A 19,366-nucleotide genomic window follows, 5' to 3' on the forward strand; every position below is an offset into this window, starting at 1 on the left:
ATAAAGAATGGCTCCTTGGTCACAAGTCTCTTCAAAGTGATCTTTGCATCTGTTCAGTTCTCAGCTCTGTCACTGCATAGTCATTTTTGCATTTTCGTGCTCTGCAGAGATACCCAGGTGGATTGGAGTTGACTGTGGTCTTCTCATTAAGGAACTGGCCTCAGTTATGGTGAAACTCTGGCTAAGTCACCTTGGGAACTGAAAAGAAGATTCTCTTCAAAGTTGCTGATAGGTTTTGGTTTTACTAAACCAATTGTGCTGTGCAAACCAAGCTTTTGCAGTGTCTAAAGCATACATCCGTGGCACAACGTATTGTTCAGTAAAGCATGGTTAAGCAAGTTGTAGCTCAGTCATTGGTGGACTTGGGGAGCCCTGGAAAGAATTGTGCAGGATACTTTTGCTGTCTGGCATTTAAGGGCTGGGCAGAGATCCAGATTTGAAGGGAAAAATGATTCAGAACATCCATGCACATGTAGCACCTGTTGGCAGCTCCTTAAAGATGCCGGAATTTTTCCTGGACTTACAGTACATGGCTGCCTCCCAGAGCTGTCGCATAATTCCAGGAAAAGACAGTTGAAAGGGTTGCCAACAGAGGCTACATGCATGTTTATGGGTCCTTTGGATCACCTTTTTCTCTTCAAATCTGGACCTCTGCATGGCACTAAAAGCAATAATAAAGGAAGTGTCCAGAGTCAGGGCATAACATTTTGTTAGGCAGAGGGATTGGGGGAGAGAGTTGAGAACAGTTGGACTGCAGAATCTGCTCAACAAGACCCCTAGATGTGGCCTATTGAAGTATGTCACTTGACCTGGAATGTGAAAAGAAACGTATGTGATTGACTTTGTTCTGCAGCTGGCAGGGAGAAATTCTGGCACTCACTGCCTGATGTATTCAGGTTTTTTTTTCTTTTCTGGATGCACTGATTCATAGTGTGCAGATTTTTCTGCAGTAGCAAAGGTAGTCCAGTCTAAATTGCAAGTCTGTGTACAGGAGAGAGGACTCTAATTTGGAAAATGATTTGTATATTAGCTGGAAAGTTGGGGGGCTGGGGGTGGACAAATCTTCTGCCATGCTTGCCAAGATTAATGCAAATGTCTGTATAATTGTTTTTCATTTTGCTTTTTTTGCAATGGCATATAGATTAACAAACATGTTTAAATGTGCTGCCCGATGTTTCTTGGCAGTAATTGAATTACATTTGCTGAGAATTAATTAAAGGGAGTCTGGACTGGCCTAGTGAGCCCTGTGGATAACTTGGCATATTTACTTGCAACGTTGCAGTCCAAGGAGCCCCATAGGAATACTGTACATTTAAGTTGAGTTAATAAAATTAATCTCTCATGTTTAAAATTAACAGCCCCTGCAACCTATGGAAGTTATCATTTTGGGGCACTGAGAATTCCCAGTTGCTCGCTCCTCTCCCATTAAAGTACAGTTCCCAGCTTTCCCGAAGAGCAGGAATTGTTTTTAATTTGTTTTGTTCCTTTGGGAAATCTTAGCCAAAGGGTCACCCAGCTTAGCTGAATTGGATGTTCCAGAGAGAGAATACAAATAGTAATATTAACAAAATAAGCTCTGTTCTGGTGGGAACCACAATAGTTGACAGTATCAGAGGCATCCAAATCTCTTGATTGTCTAGCCATTAAAAGCCCTTTCTTGAGCTCAGCTTGGAAATTGCTCCTTAGGAAGACTTCTTATTTATTGAGTTTCTTTAAGTAGCAATTCTAGGATAGATTCCCCCCCCTCCAGACTCCACTAAAATGCAAGAGTAGAGCTGCAGATTGGAAAAACAATCTGAAAGAAGGCAATAGGAAAGCACTGCTGTATTGTTATCAAGAAAACTGTATGGATGTATCAGTGTCATTAGGCATCAAGTTCTGTTTAAGGAAGTCTTTATCTTAGAGTCATAAAAGCTGTAAAACATCCTAGAAAAATAACAGGCTGTTTAAAACTTGGGAAAACTAAATGGCCCACTGCCCCAGAGGAACACCAGAATGTTCTCCAAACCAAAAACTACATCTCAGAAGGCCTTTTCTTCCAGCTGTCTTACTTCGTTGTCTCCACCGATTATTGCAACGTGCAGGCATTTTTGTGTTTGATAAGTGTTTGCTCAGCTATGCTGGTCTCAAGCCATGGAAGTCTTTTTGCATACCACCACTCAGAAATGAAATATACTAGCCAAGACTTTGGGGGCAATTAACCAAGATGGGGATTGAATTATCTTTGTGGAGTCCAATGGTTGGTAAGCTTGTCATCAAAGATTCTTCTTTGTACCTAAGAATGGCTTCCTTTTTCAATCTACATGCAAACAGATGAAAATCATATATTAATTTGTATATATATTTAATTACTTATAAGTATTGATATTTATATTATGGATCGTGCCCCTTCCCTTTCTTGGAGTCTGTTGTAGACTTATGGTTTTCTTAGTTTAAGGCTGTGAGAGAGCTCTGAATAAGTGTATTTTCTTTTATGTATTTTTATTGCATGTATCTAATACCTTTTTCCTTGAGAGCTTGGTGTACATGAAAGTCTTCCTCATTTTATGCTCATAACTATCCTGGGGGGTAGGTTGGGCTGAGGGACAGTGACCAGTTCACTTACCTTGTGAGTTTTGTAGTTGGATCAAGACTTGTTCCTTCTCTTTAAAGTCCAAGTTCCCAACACTTTAAACCAGTGTTTCTCAACTTCAGCAACTTTAAGATGTGTGGACTTCAACTCCCAGAATTCCCCAGCCAGCTTGCTGGCTAGGGAATTCTGGGAGTTGGAGTCCACACATCTTCAAAGTTGCCAAGGTTGAGAAACATTGATTTAAACACTACACTACAGGGACTCTGTGTTGATTATTAGAAGATGAATTCTGTAGAAATACTTCTCCTTTCATGTAGAACCCAGTCTTTGATGCAACAGGTGTTTTAGTATTATTGAGATGAAGGCTAGGAAATGGTTGGGGGTCACATGTTATCATTTGCTAATAAAATGCCTCCATGGGAGAGGGGATGTTTGTGCATTTGTAGAGGGGCTGTCATAGTAAACAGGGTCAGCTACAAAACATTAATTTTCTAGAAGGCAAGACAGCTCTCCAGCATCTTCCTATCTTCTGACTCACCTTTGTCTTTTTTTCTGAACAGCCGAGCACACTTCCTAAGAAAAGCACTAAGCTGCAGCCATTCATCAGTTCTATTTTCTAAGTATTCCTGTGGGGGCCCAAATGCCTTTTTGGAAGTAATGCAGGGACTTTGCTTTGCAACGTGCCAAGTTTCTATTTCTTTTAATTGAAAGATTTTAAAAAGAAATAATTTGGAGCAAGAAGCTAATGCTATAGAAGGTGACTATGGGCAAAATGGTGCCCGTAGGCATAGATTGCCTTCTCCTCACCTGAGCTGTTTAGAATTCAAGGTGTGGGGGGTATCTTTTAATCTTGTTTTATTCTTATACCCCCCAGTAGTGGCAAACCCCATGCAAGCTGCCCCTTACATGGTCCTTTTCCCTTTATAGAGTGGCCATGGGGCTGCTATAATTTGGTTTTATGATTCCTGGTGTTTGATGGTTGCTTGGAAGGAATAATCCACAGTTGGGGAGAATCTTTCATGTGTTGCAGGTCTTCTTATACCTGCTGTGATTGCATTATATTATTGCTGATCCCAGCACAGCAGTTTGCCAGCGTCATATTTCAAATCTCACCTCTATATTCAGGGCTCCTCAAGTTTTAGAATGCCATTAGTGACACAGGTAGGTTTCTGCTAGCTACGGAATTGGTTGCTTTATTTGTGGAAAAGTCCAGGCTGTGAAGTGTCTAAAAGTTTGAGAAAACTGGCCCACCCATACAAAGTAGCACCCTTGGAAGCAGTTGGCACATATCTTCTTAACCTTTGCTCATAGGCTGAGCAAATGCAATCTGTTCTTTCTAAGGTGTTGAGCCTGACACAGTGGCTGCTAGGTGCCCCTTTCCCTCATCTCTTGGGTAGGCAGGAGTTTAAAAGGCCCAGTCCAAAGCATGTATGATTTGGAAAGCCTGTATAGTGTTTTGCAAACTTGCCATTTGTCAAGAGATGAAAATAAAATATTAATTCCTAATAAAATGAAGCGGGGGGGCAGACTGCATAAAAAATAAGTAAAAATGGGAAAGGATTTTTGTTGGCTCTGTTCCATTTTGCAATTACACAATGTGAGACAGAGCAAGGAAATCCCACCATCCTCCAGATGCCTGTTGGAAGATGCTTGCAGTATCTTGTGCATTAATTCTTTGTGTTCTTGGGAAAAATTGCTGATGAGTGGGGCAGGGTGGGGGGGGGAGAGCAGAAAACCAGCTTGCTTGTTGCTAGGTGGACTGATTTTCTACCCCTCCATTCATCTTGGCTTAAGTCATGTGAAAGTGGTAGCATTTGGAAGCTCTTAGAGGAGGATAAGAGGGGATCAGGGTAGAGAGAAAGCTAAAGATGGAACTGTTGAAGCCTTGAGAAATAAAAGGATCAGGCACTTAGATGAGGCAAGCAATAAGGGGATGATGTTGTGGAACTGACAGGAACAAATGTTGATTCCAGGAGAAAGATTCAGAATTCATCTGAGGTTAAGAAAGGATAGGAGCAAAGCCTTAAGTTGAGTGGTGGTTTCATATGTATGTATATTCATATGTACTCAGTCTGCAGCTGGACTTGCAGCCACTTGTGCAGTGAGGATTTATATTAAATGCATAGCCCTACTTCTCAGCAAATCCACAAGTAGAAATGCCAGCCCTGAGGGTTAAGCTGCAGGCCATTGAAGGCATAATGGTGGTTTTCAGTGCCAGCATGCATCTGTGGAGGATGCAGCAATTTGCAAGGAAAACAGGCAAGTTGAACATTAGTCAGGAACTGCTTGGTGTGGGAGTGTGCTGTCTGGACAGACTGTACAATCTTTCTTCCTTCCTTGGAAGTTTTTCATGGAAGCTATTTCATCTCCCTACCTCCTTATGTTTTAGAAGGAAATGCATAATATACATTGGGTAGCCATAATCTACATCTACATCCAATCTACAATACAAGGGTTGGACCACTGCTTTTCTTTGAAATTGAAAGATGGGCATTTAGGGCAGAAGAGCCTGGCTTTCTACTGGAAGCTACACTCACTGAGTATCTCCTTCCATACTTGAACACAATATAGTTCCCAAGGTACTTGTTACAACTGACAGTGTTAACAGTGTATTGACAAGGAGTTCAGACTGGCACGAAATCTAGAACACTGCAGAAAATACCGATGCCTTGTTGATATAGGGTGCTTCTGCTTAGTCGTTTCATAAAGTAAGTGTTTTGTACCATGGCCCCATCTCTCCTATATGTTGCATGCTTTGCTCACAAAGATTTTTATTCTAATCCTGGAAGCTTATAGACCACATTCTCTGCTGCAGCCTATGCAGCAAATGTGAGGGGAAAAAAGATGTGTAGGATGAACTGTGTTATTTTGTGATTCTGTGCCATTTGTCATTAGAGACACCCTTATTTTGTGCAGCCAAAGTCTGACCCATGGCTTTGGGAACCAGCTCTGAAATGGGATTTTTATTTATTAGATTTGTAACCCACTTTTTGTTCAGGTGCACACTGTAGTCCTTCCTCTTATTTTTCCACACAGCAAAAATTCTCTGAGAGAGGTTGGGCTTAGAGAGAGTGATTGGCCCATGGGCACCCAGTCTGGTTCTGTGGCCTGAAGGTGGGCTAGAACCCAGTTCTTTCTGTTCTTTGTCTGACACCTTAACTGCTATGTTGCACTGGCTGTTTTGAGTAGATATGCAAAAATGCTGCAGTAGGAGCAGAAAGTTTAGGCCTCTACTCCAAAATTTGGTGCATGCAGGTGAACCAAGCATATTGAGGGGTTCTTCTGAGACCTATTTCTGAGACCTCTAGAGGATGGTGAAAGTATCTCAGAAGCATCTTTGATGGAATAACTGTATTGTACTGTTTAATAAAACACCATAAAACATCTATGGTTTGTTACCCTAGAAGGGTTTTCAGGTGTCCAGTATAGAACCACTTCCATATTGTGGTCAAGAAACTGCATAGATGTGTCCATGTAGTCACCTGAAGACAAGCTTAACTTGTGAGCATATTTACCTTGTATGCATTCTTTACATTCAATGAACAACCTGCCAATTAAGACAAGGGCAAAGGAACCCATAGATTAAAGGATATAGAAGCATTCTGTCAGCAACATCCAGTTCAGGAAAACAGACCTAAATAGTTGGGTCCCCTGCTAGAATAAAGAGATAAAGAGGAAGATGGGGAAATTCCCCCTTTTTCTTTCAAGAGCTTTGCTTTCCAAATTTAGAAATTTAAGGAAGTAATGGGGAAAAATTCTGTGGAAAATTCTTTTCTCCCTCTTTTTCCAGTGAACAATATGCTCAGAGTTTTATTTACTCAAAATGGGTAGCACTAACATGTTATGTAAGTTAATTTTACAATTTTGGAGATTGTTTCTGTTCATTTAATATATTTTCCTAGGAGTAAGTTCAGTTAAACTAAACAAGACTTAATGGTGAGTATAGGATTGTATTACTAGGGATTTACTTTGAATATTTTCTAAGAATGACTGATAGTACAATTATATCTGTTGTGTCATGAATTATTATTTATCTTGTAATAAGTAATAAAATCAAATTTAGGTTTGATTTAGGACTATATTTTCATATCTTCTCCTCAAATTCTATCTTTCTGAAGGTGCTTGGTATCCTTCCCCCACCCACTCCTTTTTTTGTCTCCAAAAAAAAAATTCAGAATAGTCTGCTGAACAGACTGAACAGACTTTGCCTGGATGACGTAACAGAGAATAAGGGGAATCTTCTGTGTGACGTACCTGACTCAGTCCCCTAAAAAAAAAAGATGCTGCTAAAGTCACAAACTGGCCTGAGGTTGCCCTTTCCCCTAGGAAATTGCCCACCAGTTCCTTGTTCTTTTCCCACATATAGCAGACCTCTCTGGCTTCCTGTTTTATTCAGCATTTTTCACTGGTGCCAAAAAAACGCTTCATTCCACTCTTGGATCTGCTTTGCAAGAATCAACATCCTCAGGTTGAATGACTGCTGCAATTGGCTGTTGCAGCAGTCCCCACCTCCCCTTCCAAACCCAAAGTCTTGGAGCATCTTAGTGAATAAATTTATTTTCACGTAAGCTTTTGTGGATCGCAGTCCACTTTATCAGATGGGTGAAGTTTTGTGAATGAGATTTTACCTCTTATTCATCTGTGTCCATTCCTTTGTTCTCAATGCCTGTGGAAGGAATAGGCAGTGATAGAATACAAACCACTTCAGTTGCTAGAACAGATGTGTTTGAGATGGTGGCATGAGACCAGGCACCTCTGTAAGGATCATCTTGGTGTTTTGAAGAATTCCTGTTTTTTAAAACCATCTTCCCCTAGATATGCTAGCTTTTGGCAGGCCAGAAAGAATCAGTGTGGGGAAGGATTTGCATTTCTGAGCTGTCTGCTTGGACTTGAAAATGATATGATCCCAGGAGGGAGTGGACCATATGCTTTTTTCTAGTCAGATCTAAATCTGCTTTGATAAACATTCTGCTAAGCTCTGCCTGAGGAAAGGATTCATAGGGACCCTTTACCTTGCCTGGAACTCTTTCAGAGACATTTCACTGAAATGTAGGACAGAGCTCATGGTGGCAGGGTGGGTGGGGTGGAGTGATTCTGTCTTTGAATGGAGACCATACACTGCCCTCTGCCTTCCACTGCATGCCCTGTTGAGGACAGCTGTAAGCAGCAGCACTTACTAAAGAAGTCCTTGCTTATAAAATGATTTGTGCTTGTAATGAGAAAATGACTCAACCTCCATCCTCAGGTGGGGGAGCCCTTTACTAGACTTACATTAAGCAAAGGAAGAGACAAGCTAGTAAATAGCAGAGGGCAAAGTTAGGCTGTGTTCACACAACATGCTTAATTGGGTCAGGTAAAGCCTAGAAGATGTTTTCACACAAAATGTTAAGCATGGCTGATGTTAATCTTGGTTACTGTTGTGTATGTGGCTTAGTGTATTGCTCAGACACAGTTCACTTATTGAGGTTGTGGTTTAGGAACCTAATTCAGTAATGTGATGGAGTGGGTTGTATGAATACATTCATTGTTATGTCCAGCTACTGTAGAATCTAAAGTGGTGGTCATCAGCTGTATCACATGGGCTGTTTTAAGCAGTTCTGAGTGCTCGGAGGATGCTCCAGAAACTACAAGGAGAACTAGAGGGCCTTGGTACTGTAATTGGCCTTTGGGCACTAAACATGGCCAGGGTGAAACATAGACAGAAAACTGCTAACACTTGCAGAACAGCAGGAGCTAACATTTTCAGGAAATTAAAGAATAAGTAAATGTTGCTCTTATTCATCCTTGAGCCACCTTCATTTGCACTTCCTACTTCCTGTGGGTTTGTGTGGTGGAGAAGCACCACCATCTGCCATCTGGCAACATCTGAATTTGCTGTGTGTCTAACATACTTTCTTCCCCTGCCTCATATGATGTGGCTTGTTGCCATGAATTCTCTGGTAGCCTTGCTCTGCATTATATCTGTGATAGTAAACCTAAGCCTCCTATGGAAACAAATCTGGGAGTTTGAAGTAATTGGTGGGAAAATTCTGTTTGCCCCCGTAGGCATCTATCTTCCTTTTTGCCATATATGACTTTGGAAGGAGCTGCTGATGCTGTTGGAAGAAACCGTGACGGTGGGGAGAGGCACGATTTCTGGCTTCTTTGGCTCAACTACCCTGAAGAGTTTGTATAACTAACAATTACGTCTTTGTTCTGGAGTTATTTCAGAGATAAGGACAGTGTGCTTTTCCTCCCCAGGCACTAAGTCAAATAAGTGATCCAAAATGGAAGTCTTTCAAATGGAAGGACAAGAAGAAAAGCAAACTCTGGGTGGAAGAATGCAAGCGTCCAATAAAGGATGTATGTGCATGTGTGTATTTCTGTGCATGTATGCACACATGCATACACAAATGCAATAAAGGAAGTACTTACGTGTGGTGCATACACACAGACAAGCACAACGCCTGAGCAATATGCGGCAAATAACATGGCAATACAAGCTTGCAGAACGAGTAATAGTTCAGCAAATACTTTGACGTGTGATCAGGGGAAGCAGAGGGCGTAACCTGGCACATTCCAGGCTAAGCCACAAGCCTGGCTTGTTGTGTCATCCAGATGTGCCCACCACAAACACATCTATCCCTCTGGAATTGCATATCATAGTCTTCCTATCTTAAAACTGATTTGTTTAATACCCCCTCCCTCTGAAGGCTGTTTTGTTCAGCTTTCCTAGCTTGGCTTGATTTCTTGGCACAGGAAGCTGGCTCTACTGCCCTTTCTGTATGGAGTGGTTCTGCTCTGCCTCTGGACATCTAGTAAAAATACCTTAGAAAGCTGAAAGCTCTCACTGGCCAAAGGGGCAGAGTGAGATTTTCTGTTATATCCATGCTGTTGTCTATAGGAAGCTAATCATATGTTTTAAATTTTAACATGTTCTTATGAGAAAGGTAGTGAGTCAGGTTCCAGATGTAATGATCCCCGCTAGCAAATAAATACGCACATACGTTTGAGATCCTTTGTTTTCTTGCATCCCCTCTTCCACGCCATATGTTAATGGAAGTTCTGAAATGTTGCTTGGTGAATTTTGTGGCAGTTGAAAATATTCTGAATTAATTCATGCTAAACATGAATGTAGTAAAGGGGCTATTAGCTCTGCTGCTGAGAAATTCAGCATAGAATCATTTACAGACCAGCAAGTTTTCAATCTGGAATTTTTATCTGTTGGCTGAGCCACTTTGTTTGCATCCACTGATGTCGTCAGAGACCTCATATTAAACCCTAATGTATACTCCTGGTGTGATGTGCAGACCCTGGTGTGGCATGGCGTGACTCAGCTATTGTGGACATTTTCAATCTGGGATACTCTCCAATTGTTTGGTTTTCAGCTCTCGGAATTCCCTCTCAACATCGTCACTGCTGAGTATGTTGGGAGTTGAAGTTTGCATGTATGGAGGGTGCCCAGGCTGGGAAAGGCGGTATCATTCATTCATTCATTCATTCATTCATTCATTCATTCATTTATTTATTTTTCACATTCCTATTATGTTTATTATGTATATTATGTTAATTATTGTTAACACACCATTATGACTTGTTCAATAAACCTAGCTAAAAGAAGTCGGTGTAATAGCAACTCAACAAGCTTGTTTTCAGATGTATTCCAGAAAAGCAAATTTGCTAATTTTATGTTCTTTGGTAGTATCCTTTATCATAAGACTAACCCTTCCAGAGCAAACCTTGGGTATTGAATGTAATGTGTGATAAATGGAACAAGATGGGGCCTCCTAATCTGATTTGAAAGAGGTGTTTCACTTTAATCCTGAAGTGAGCTGTTGCTTATACAGATACTGTGCCTCTTCTAATCTGTTAGGTGATACAGCACCTAATGTGTACTGTAGGTACTGTAGAATATGTAGATTTTCAAAAAGCCAAGAGAACTACTGAAAAGTGTTTTTCCATTGTACTATTTTAACTATTTTATTATATATATATTTGCCAAATTTATATTCCATCTTTCTTCCAGGAGCCCAAGGCAGTTTATATGGAGACTTTCCTTCATTCTGTTTTATTTCATTTCATTCCCACAACAATGACCCTATGAGATAGGCTGGTTGAGAAAGAGAGTGACTGGTCCATCACCCAGTGGTTTTTCACAGCTGGGGATGGGTTTGAACCAGTCCCAGTCCAACACCTGAACCACTACACTGTCTCTGTTTAAACTCTGATTATAGCTGTGGGTAGCCTTTCTTGGTTTACCATTAGTTTTTGCTTTAGTACATTGGTGGACAACCACCAGTCCTCAGTGCTCTCAGAAACTGCCTGTCCAGCAAGGGTGGACAATGTTTTGCAGGCCAGGGGTTTCCCTTAACATTTATTAGGACCCTGAGGGCCATAGAAGATAAATCAATTATGTACATTGGGTGGGGATGGGGTTGTTCCTTTGTTTTTTAAACTACGTTGCATCTAATACAGCTTTTTTATTAGAGATTTATGTGCATCTTGGTTCAAGGTTATGAGAACCTGTGACACCAATTTTCACCAGTAGTGGTCACAGGAGGATACAGAAGCTGCAACTTCTTCATCCTTGTTATACAACTTGTCATGAGTACTGCTTTTTCCCATTCTAGTACAGTAGCTTAGGAGTCAGTTCATTGTCTGGTGCCCAAGAAGCTCTTAGGTTGGGAAAGGAAACTTCCAGTCATAGTGGCAGAGGTAGCTTTATGCATATGTTCCTGTCTTTTCCCAGAGTTCAGAGCACTTAGTTGTTGACCTGCATGACAAGAAGACCAAAAGTCTTCAACATGCATCAGAGATTGGGAAGAAGATACTGTTTCAGTCTTGGACTGCAGGCCACTACTTTGTATTACCGTTGCTGTCCTCTGCATGGCTTTGGCCATTTCTCACAGTGTCACTTCCACACCTCTCCAATACTATGTTCCCATGCCTGTTATATAGTCTTCATGGTATCACCTACTTGATTGAAATCATAAACCCAAAGTTGTTTATTTGTATCTGATTTACACCCTGCCTTTCTGCTCCGGTAAGCATTCCATGTGAATGCTTGCCAAAGCATGATTAGATATTCTGTAAAAGGTAACGGTTTCCCCTGCACAGTCGTGTCCGACTCTAGGGGTGGTGCTCATCTCTGTTCCTTAGCCGAAGAGCCAGTGGTGTCCGAAGATGCTTCCGCGGTCAAAGTAACCATCATATGTCTACCATAATATTGAGCAGCTGGTGAACATTTGAGGGCTTGGTACAATTGATGTTCTTTGTGGAATTTCTGTTTTAGGTTTCTGACTGTCATTGTTCCTGATGGCAAGTTAGCTATCCCAACTTTGTGAGGAAAGTCATTGCTTGTATATGCAGAAAGGCAGGATGTAATTAAGCTTGACTCCCTTGGAATTTAATTAAAGGCATTTTTTAAAGTGACTTAGTGTCCTTCAGAGCAGCCCAGCTTCAAAGTTTCCTGCTGAAGTGCCCTCCCATCTATGGTTGTGTTTCCTAAATGCCATTTTAATTTAATTATATGCCTAAGTTATGTGTCTGCTCAAGCATTCAAAAACTTGTGGGATGAAAATATGACTCTCTGTTTTCATGTACTTTGTTTTGGAAGCTTTGAAACAGCTCAGAAGAAATTAATGAAAGGGACAGTTTAGGAAGTTTTATCTATAACTTTGTTTTCTTTGGGCATTTCAGATTGTACTCAACACCACACAGTCCTTGAAAGATCTTATGATGAATATGTTTTTTAGCAACAATATTTGCCTTCTCAGAACACATTTTCCTGTCTAAACTGATGGGCTGATCATCTGAGATTTCAATTTTTTAAAAGATTTTCTTCCTGGTAATAGAGAGATGCAAAATGTGTAGTTATAGAAATTATGTATTTACTGTTGCAGTTTGCCAGATCTGGCCAGGTTTTACAGTTGTCGTTGCCTGTGTTATTTGTGATTCTCTGGTTTAAATGTGTTACTTTGTTTATTATTAATTAATTAAACACATTTCTATCCCACTGCAATAAAAAAGACCCTTGGTGGGTTGCATAGAATATAAAGAGACAATTTAAAACATCCACAGTAACATCGTTACACCAAAACTTCATAAATAACAGCAATAAAAAAATAGCACCAAGCCAAAAACAATCATAAAGACAATACAAGTGAAAGTTAAACATGTCATCATTAAATCAGGGGAAGACTCCAAACAATTCCCTTTTCAACAGTTTGTGAAACATCAACAAAGAGTGGGCTGGTCTAATCTCCACCAGGAGTCTGTTCCACAGCATCAGAGCTGCAAAATTAAAACAGCACCTTCTCACTTCAGTTCCTGCCACCCTGAAAATGTGGGCATGGTAGCAGTTTCTCCTGTTTAATCAGTCAGGCTGGTACTGATTGGTGTAGGTGGTCATGCAGGTACCTGGGTACTAAGTCATAAAGAGCTTCATATGTCAAAAATTGTACCTGGAAACCAACTGGCAACCAATGCAGGGTCTGCAAAACTAGTGTTACGTGGTCCGAATGCCAGGAACCAGAAAGTATGTGATCCTCTGCATTTTGGATCAATTGCAGTTTCCAAGTAGTCTTTAAAGGCAGCTCCAAGTAGAGTGCATTACAGTAGTCTAGCTAGGGTGGATGGGTGATGAGGGCATGAGTCACTATAGCCAGGTCCTCCTGCCTAGGTATTGTCACAACCAGTACATCAGCAAAGCTGAGCATAGGCCCATCTAGCAACCACTTCACTTTGCCGGTCCAGTAGGAGCTGAGAGTCCAGAAGAATCCTCAGATTGTGAACCTACTCCCTCATGGGTAAGGCTTGTCCATCTAGGAACAACTCTGGCAGCATCTAAATTATGATTGTTAGCCTCCCAGAGTCACTGGTTTGAGGTAGGCGGCTATATAAATTGAATGAATGAATGAATGAGAACTCCAGTAACTTAGATAGCAACTTACCAAGGATCAGCTTCAGTCGGTTCTCTCTCCTCAGACCGTGACAGTCTCCAGACACTAGGAATCAACTTTGACAGCATCTCTCTCATGGTCTGGAGTAGCAATATAGCAGTGTTTCTCAACCTCAGCAACATTAAGATGTGTGGACTTCAACTCCCAGAAGTCTGGGAGTTGAAGTCACACATCTTAAAGCTGCTGAGGTTGAGAAACATTGCAATATGGAGTTGCATAACATCAGCATACTGATGATACCAAACCCCAAACTGTTGAATGACCTCTCTCAGTGGCTTCATAGAAATATTAAAAAGCAGAGGAGCCACTGGGCTCCTCCCCAACCTTCTCCCCCAACTGCAGAAGCCTTCTACTCCTTCCATGTTGATGGTCAAATGACTCTTCCCTCTCAATATTGTATCTGTAGTTTGTAATATACTGCTAATGCTGTAGGTTTTTGGGAAAACATGAATTAAAGAATTCTCCCAAATCAAGTTAATTTCCAGGTGAAATTTACATCAGCAAATTGCCAGTTTGCACTGTAGTTCCCTCATATACTATACATTCTAAGGATAACCACTTAAGGAAAAAATTGTTTAAAACTGCTATCTCATCTAATACTGTATTTGTATTTGCCATCTGTTACTCATAAACTTATGAAAGGTGGAAATATTTTGGGGAAAATACTTCAGTTCTAACCACTGCACATTGTCCTCTTTTGCCTTTGTTCTTATTGTGAATGTACACTGTACAATAATTGACTTTGAGCTTTATGGCCCTGTCTACCTTTGGTAGCATCCTAAAGAACATCATGCGCCTCTCAAGGCAGTTCAGAAAAGTAAAGAGAACTTTTTTTTCCTAGTCATGGTGGCCTGTGTTGGCAAACAAACTCAGTACCTGATGCCTGACCCTGCCAATTCTCTCCACCACAGAAGAATTTTAGTAAAGAAGCTGTTATGTAAGCCATTCTCACAAATCTAATCATGAGGCAAGAGATCATCATGGGGATTAATGGCAGTGTGACTGCCTCTGAAGGCCATCTTCTGGGAGACCAGTGGGCTTCCTTCTGCAGTTGGTTGGCCACTCTGAGAACAGACTGCTGGACTAGATGGGCCAGGGGTCCAATTCAACAGGGCACTGCTTATGTTCAAAAAAGCAGTTTGTACCAAGTAAGTGAAGCTGTCATCATTTTCTTCTGCTTTATAGAACGGTTAGCTGATGAGACAGTTAAAAGCAAGAAATTTTGTAAGGAGACAACCCCCTGATTGCGGTTTCATAGTACATTATGGGAGGAAGCAAAATCTTAGGCTGTATGTTCTTGTTCCTGTTGAATAACCTCAGTTTCTGAGAGTTTTTGCAAATAAAATTGGTTTGAAGCAAAATTGCTTTTCCGAAAAAAAACAGTGGGCCTTAAGGACTTGCATCAATAACTATAATGTTGCTGAAGGCTTCCATAAAACTATCTGTCAGTTAAATAGGCATAGAAGAGTTGCTTTTTGAATCTTGTCAAGGATCTCCTCATACACATTTCATTTTTAAATGTTCCAAATAAACTCAATAATATGTTTGCACATGTAGCGCAAGAGGGGAAGTTGGCCGTAACGATGGCTTATGTACTCACTCTGAAAGGCAAATTGGCCCATTCAGGTCTATTTGCTTTGATTTTGCTCCATGCTGGAGGGAGAACATTTGCCAGGACTGGTAAGAATGGATGTGGAAATGATCTCATCGCCTGATGGGTGCATAGCTATTTCCAGCCTCTGCCTGAATTTATACCATTCCCATTGGTAAAGCTTTAGATATAGTACTAGTGGTTTAGAAGAATCAGGACCTTAGACCAGTTCAAAAAGCTGAATAGTATTGAATTTCTCATCAAAAGTAAGCTAGGCTATGTAGTTCTGAAGAAAGTCTCCAAGTGCAATCCGTGCCATGAATTAATACAAAGACTGTTCCTTCCCACCTTATCTTGAACCTGAGCGATTGCTGTTGCCAGACTTAATGGTTCACCTTGCCATGGAAGTCTTCTTTGCTGGCAAGCCTTGCAGAAGAGTCAGACATATCTGCTCACCGAAGCCAGCAGCCTTGGGTATATTATCACTCCCTCTTGACGGTGGCTGCTTTTACATTATATGGTAGTCTTGGTTTGGACTGCAGTCCAGATAAAATTGAAGTGCTCTGGTTGGGAAGGAGATGAACTCAGGACGAAGGAACTGCATATTTATTAGATCTGACTAGGAAAGGGATCTTGGAGTAACAGTGGCAGCTCAATGAAGATGTATACCCTGTGTGCAGCTGCCTTAAAGAACACAAATTTCATACTTGAAAGATAACTGAAAACAGAACTTCTATAAATCTTTCTGGTCAACACTCCTTAAGAAGAATATTACAAGAAGGGCAAGCAAAATTATCTGGGGCAGGTCCTCTCCAAGGAAAGAGTACAGCGACTAGAGCAGTTTACTTTAGAACAAAGGAAGGTTAAGGGGGAGACATGCTAGAGATACATAAAGTAATGCGTTGCCTACATAGATAATAAGGAGAGAGAGAGTTCTTTCTCCCTCTCTCACAATGTTAGAATCAAGCTAATCCACTGAAACTTGAAATTTGACCAGAAGGCCAGAACAGATGTATATTAATTCCAATCACCCTTCCCAGCCAGTGCTTTCTAGATATGTTGGGATTTACCTGGCCAAGCTGGCTGGGGGATTTGAGGAATGGTACTACATTTGGAGGGTCTCCAGCTTGAAAATGACTAATATAAGCAATAAATAAATTAAATTATAGCTTATTCTGCTTCAGTTACAGAAATGTGATGTGAAGGTGAAAGGTCCCCTGTGCAAGCACCAAGTCATGTCTGACCCTTTGGGGGGATGCCGCTTTCACAGCATTTTCTTGGCAGACTCTAGCAAGGTGGTTTGCCGTTGCCTTCCCCAGTCGTCACCTTCCCCAGCAAGCTGGGTGCTCATTTTACCTACCTCAGAAGGATGGAAGGCTGAGTCGACCTGAGCCGGCTACCCGAGAATCCAACTTCCGCTGGGATCAAACTCAGGTTGCGGGGAGAGTTTTGGTTGCAATACTGCCACCTACCACTCTGTGCCACACGAGGCTCACAGAAATGTGAAGAGAACAGAAATTCTCATATATTATCTAGCTTGGACCTAAGGTGTGTGTGAGTCATCCTTTCCATGAAAAAGATCCCCATTACTGGAACAACAGTAGGTCTGTGTAGAGCTCTTATCTTCTCATGGTACCTGTTCAGGCACTCTGTGCAAGGGGAGCTGCCAAATTTGCCAGGAGAGGAAAAGCCAAGTGATTGGGTATTAATGCAGCCCACAGAGAAAAGTTCATTAGTTATATTATTCTCTGTGAAGCTAAGGAGCATGAATGATGAGAGAGGGTGAATACTAGCCGAGATGTTCCAGACAATTCCAGTTCAGCTACATTGAAGCTATGTTCATACAACATCCTTCACTAGTTCATTCACTAGTTCATTGTTGGTTACTTTCCTGTGGGTTAATATGTTGTGAAAACCCAGCATGTTGAATGAGTTTATGGTTCAGCGTTATGTGACCAGAATATGGATTAATTCAATAACCAGGATAAGTATACTTCATGACTGCAGCCTGAGTTTCATCTATGGAAGACATTACCAGGGGCCCCAAGTTGGTGGGTTGATTGAACAAACCAATGGCATGTGGCTCTTTCCCCATGAGTGTGTGCACATGTATACGTTTGTACGAGTTCTTATTTCTGGAGTATTTCAAACCCTAAAGAGTTGGGTGTGATGGAAATGGGACTCTGATGGGACTGTGTCTGTTTGCAGGACTCTACCCATCAATATATAAAGTCATTGAGGAAGCTAAGTATGCAAAGATGTCTCCAAAATGCTTATTTACTTGTTCCTCTGCAGGATTTGGGAATGGAATCAACTTCATTGGATGATGTTTTATATCGTTATGCCAGCTTCAGAAACCTTGTTGATCCAATCACCCACGACCTGATCATCAGCCTTGCCAGATACATCCACTGCCCTAAACCAGTAAGTGCTTACTTACAGTTGTTTGGGCTTGTTCAAGGAAAGAGTAAAACTGTGGACTGGAACAGAAGGGATGCTATTGCTCACAACTCTTAGCAGGAACTGCTAACCAATTCCTCTGAGAACTGGCTCGCGTCTTGCCCGGCTTTCCACCCTGCCTAGTGGAGAATCAGAGACTGATTCTGGAGTTGGGTTTATAGGATGCAGACAAATTTAAAAAACAAACAAATTTGAAAAACAAATGAACAAATAAATAATCAGGATAAGTGTATGTGGGCTTAGTCACGGTGTTATCTTGATAAACCTTTTCATCTGATTATCTAAAGATACAATAACTCTTGTACAATCCACAGAAATTCGGGGTTGAAATACCAGGGTTGTAGGTTAGCTAGATTAAGAAGTTGAAAAAAAACATCTTAAAAGAAGACAGTTGGCAACCACTATTGTATTGTTGCCAGGAAAACTACATGAAAGTTCCATGAAGTTACCAGATGTTGAGCCTGACTTGGAAGAGAATTTGCCTTTGTTTAAGCTGCAAAATATCTAGGAGCGTATGCAAGGCACACAACTTCTCTGTGGCTCTGACTGAATGGCTTATGCAGAAAGACATAAATAGGGATGTCCACTCTCCTTCCCACCCCTCCTGATATCTGAGTTCAGGTCTGTTCTTGAGCTGAGTTGTTGTTTATTTATTTATTTATTACTCATATTTGGCCACCGCCCATCTCCCCCAGAAGAGGGACTGTTTAATGGGAGCTGTGTATTATTTGCCCTTGGGAATTCCTTGCTTGTATTTGTTTTCTTAATGGGTTTATTTCCCTCTTTCTGGGATATTGTATTCTTTTCTCTGGATGTTCATAGCTTGTTTCCTATAATGAGAGTATGTTTCTCATTGGAAATTTTTCACAAGCGTCAACAGCCTGCCTCCAAATTATGGCCTAGCATTTATGCAACTCCTTCTGAAGGTGGGGATTTGGCCTTTTAATGCAGGAGAGAGAATCCAAGGGGATATCGCAGCCTGGCTCCAATTTTTTTGATGCCTTGTTTGGGCCTTGTTCATTCTATAATTGCTCCTTCTATGCATAGGCATTCTTAGAAAATAAAACTGGTAATTGGCTGCAGTCTCATGTTGTGGCTGGAAATGTTCCCCCCCTCAAGACATCTAGGCAAAGGTAAGCTCTGGGGCTAGAAAGCAATGTTGCATTTTCTGGGAAAAGATTACTTTGTTGTGTCCATTCGGGCAGCTGTTTTGTGACTAGGCTAGCCTTCCATGGCAGCCTTTTGGGAAGAGTGCCGGTGACTTGTTTTCAACATTCTCAGAATGCTTGCCTGCATCAAAATGTTGCCGTAGACTAGTGTTTCTCAAACTCAGCAACTTAAAGGCGTGTGGACTTCAACTCCCAGAATTCTCTAGCCAACATATGCTGGCTGGGGAATTCTGGTAGTTGAAGTCCACACGCCTTAAAGTTGCCGAGGTTGAGAAACACTGCCTCAGATCAAGGAGATGTTCCTGGCCAAGGCATAGATACTGGGTTAGCCTGGCCTTTTTGTGTTGTGTCCATATACAGGTGAGAAAAAGCTGTTCTTCTGTGGAGATACTCCCTTCATGGCTGCCACTGTGTTGTTTTATTGATGTTTTGGAAGAATAATTGCTATCTGAGTTCACTTACAGTAATTTAGGAATATAATGGGGGGATGTGATTAACTGAATAGGCGGCAACTTTATTGATTCTTTACCTCTTGGGCAATCCTTGGTTTTTCTACATTTGAGGAACAATGATCGGGACTTTTCTTCTTCCTGACAATATGGAGTGCAGATTACATGGAGATGAGCTTTCCCTG

General features: G+C 41.2%; 1 protein-coding gene across 1 annotated transcript in view; it reads left to right on the top strand.

Moving 5' to 3' along the window:
- The window catches only part of LRRC75A (leucine rich repeat containing 75A), a 51,577-nt gene that overhangs the window by 1,819 nt on the left and 30,392 nt on the right, over window positions 1-19,366 (top strand). Inside the window, exon 2 of the mRNA XM_063299425.1 lies at window positions 17,399-17,527. Coding sequence (XP_063155495.1) covers window positions 17,399-17,527 — 129 coding nt within the window. The remainder of the gene's footprint in view (window positions 1-17,398; window positions 17,528-19,366) is intronic.

The sequence above is a fragment of the Candoia aspera genome, chromosome 1, assembly GCF_035149785.1.
Source record: "Candoia aspera isolate rCanAsp1 chromosome 1, rCanAsp1.hap2, whole genome shotgun sequence".
Taxonomy (NCBI): Eukaryota; Metazoa; Chordata; class Lepidosauria; order Squamata; family Boidae; genus Candoia; species Candoia aspera.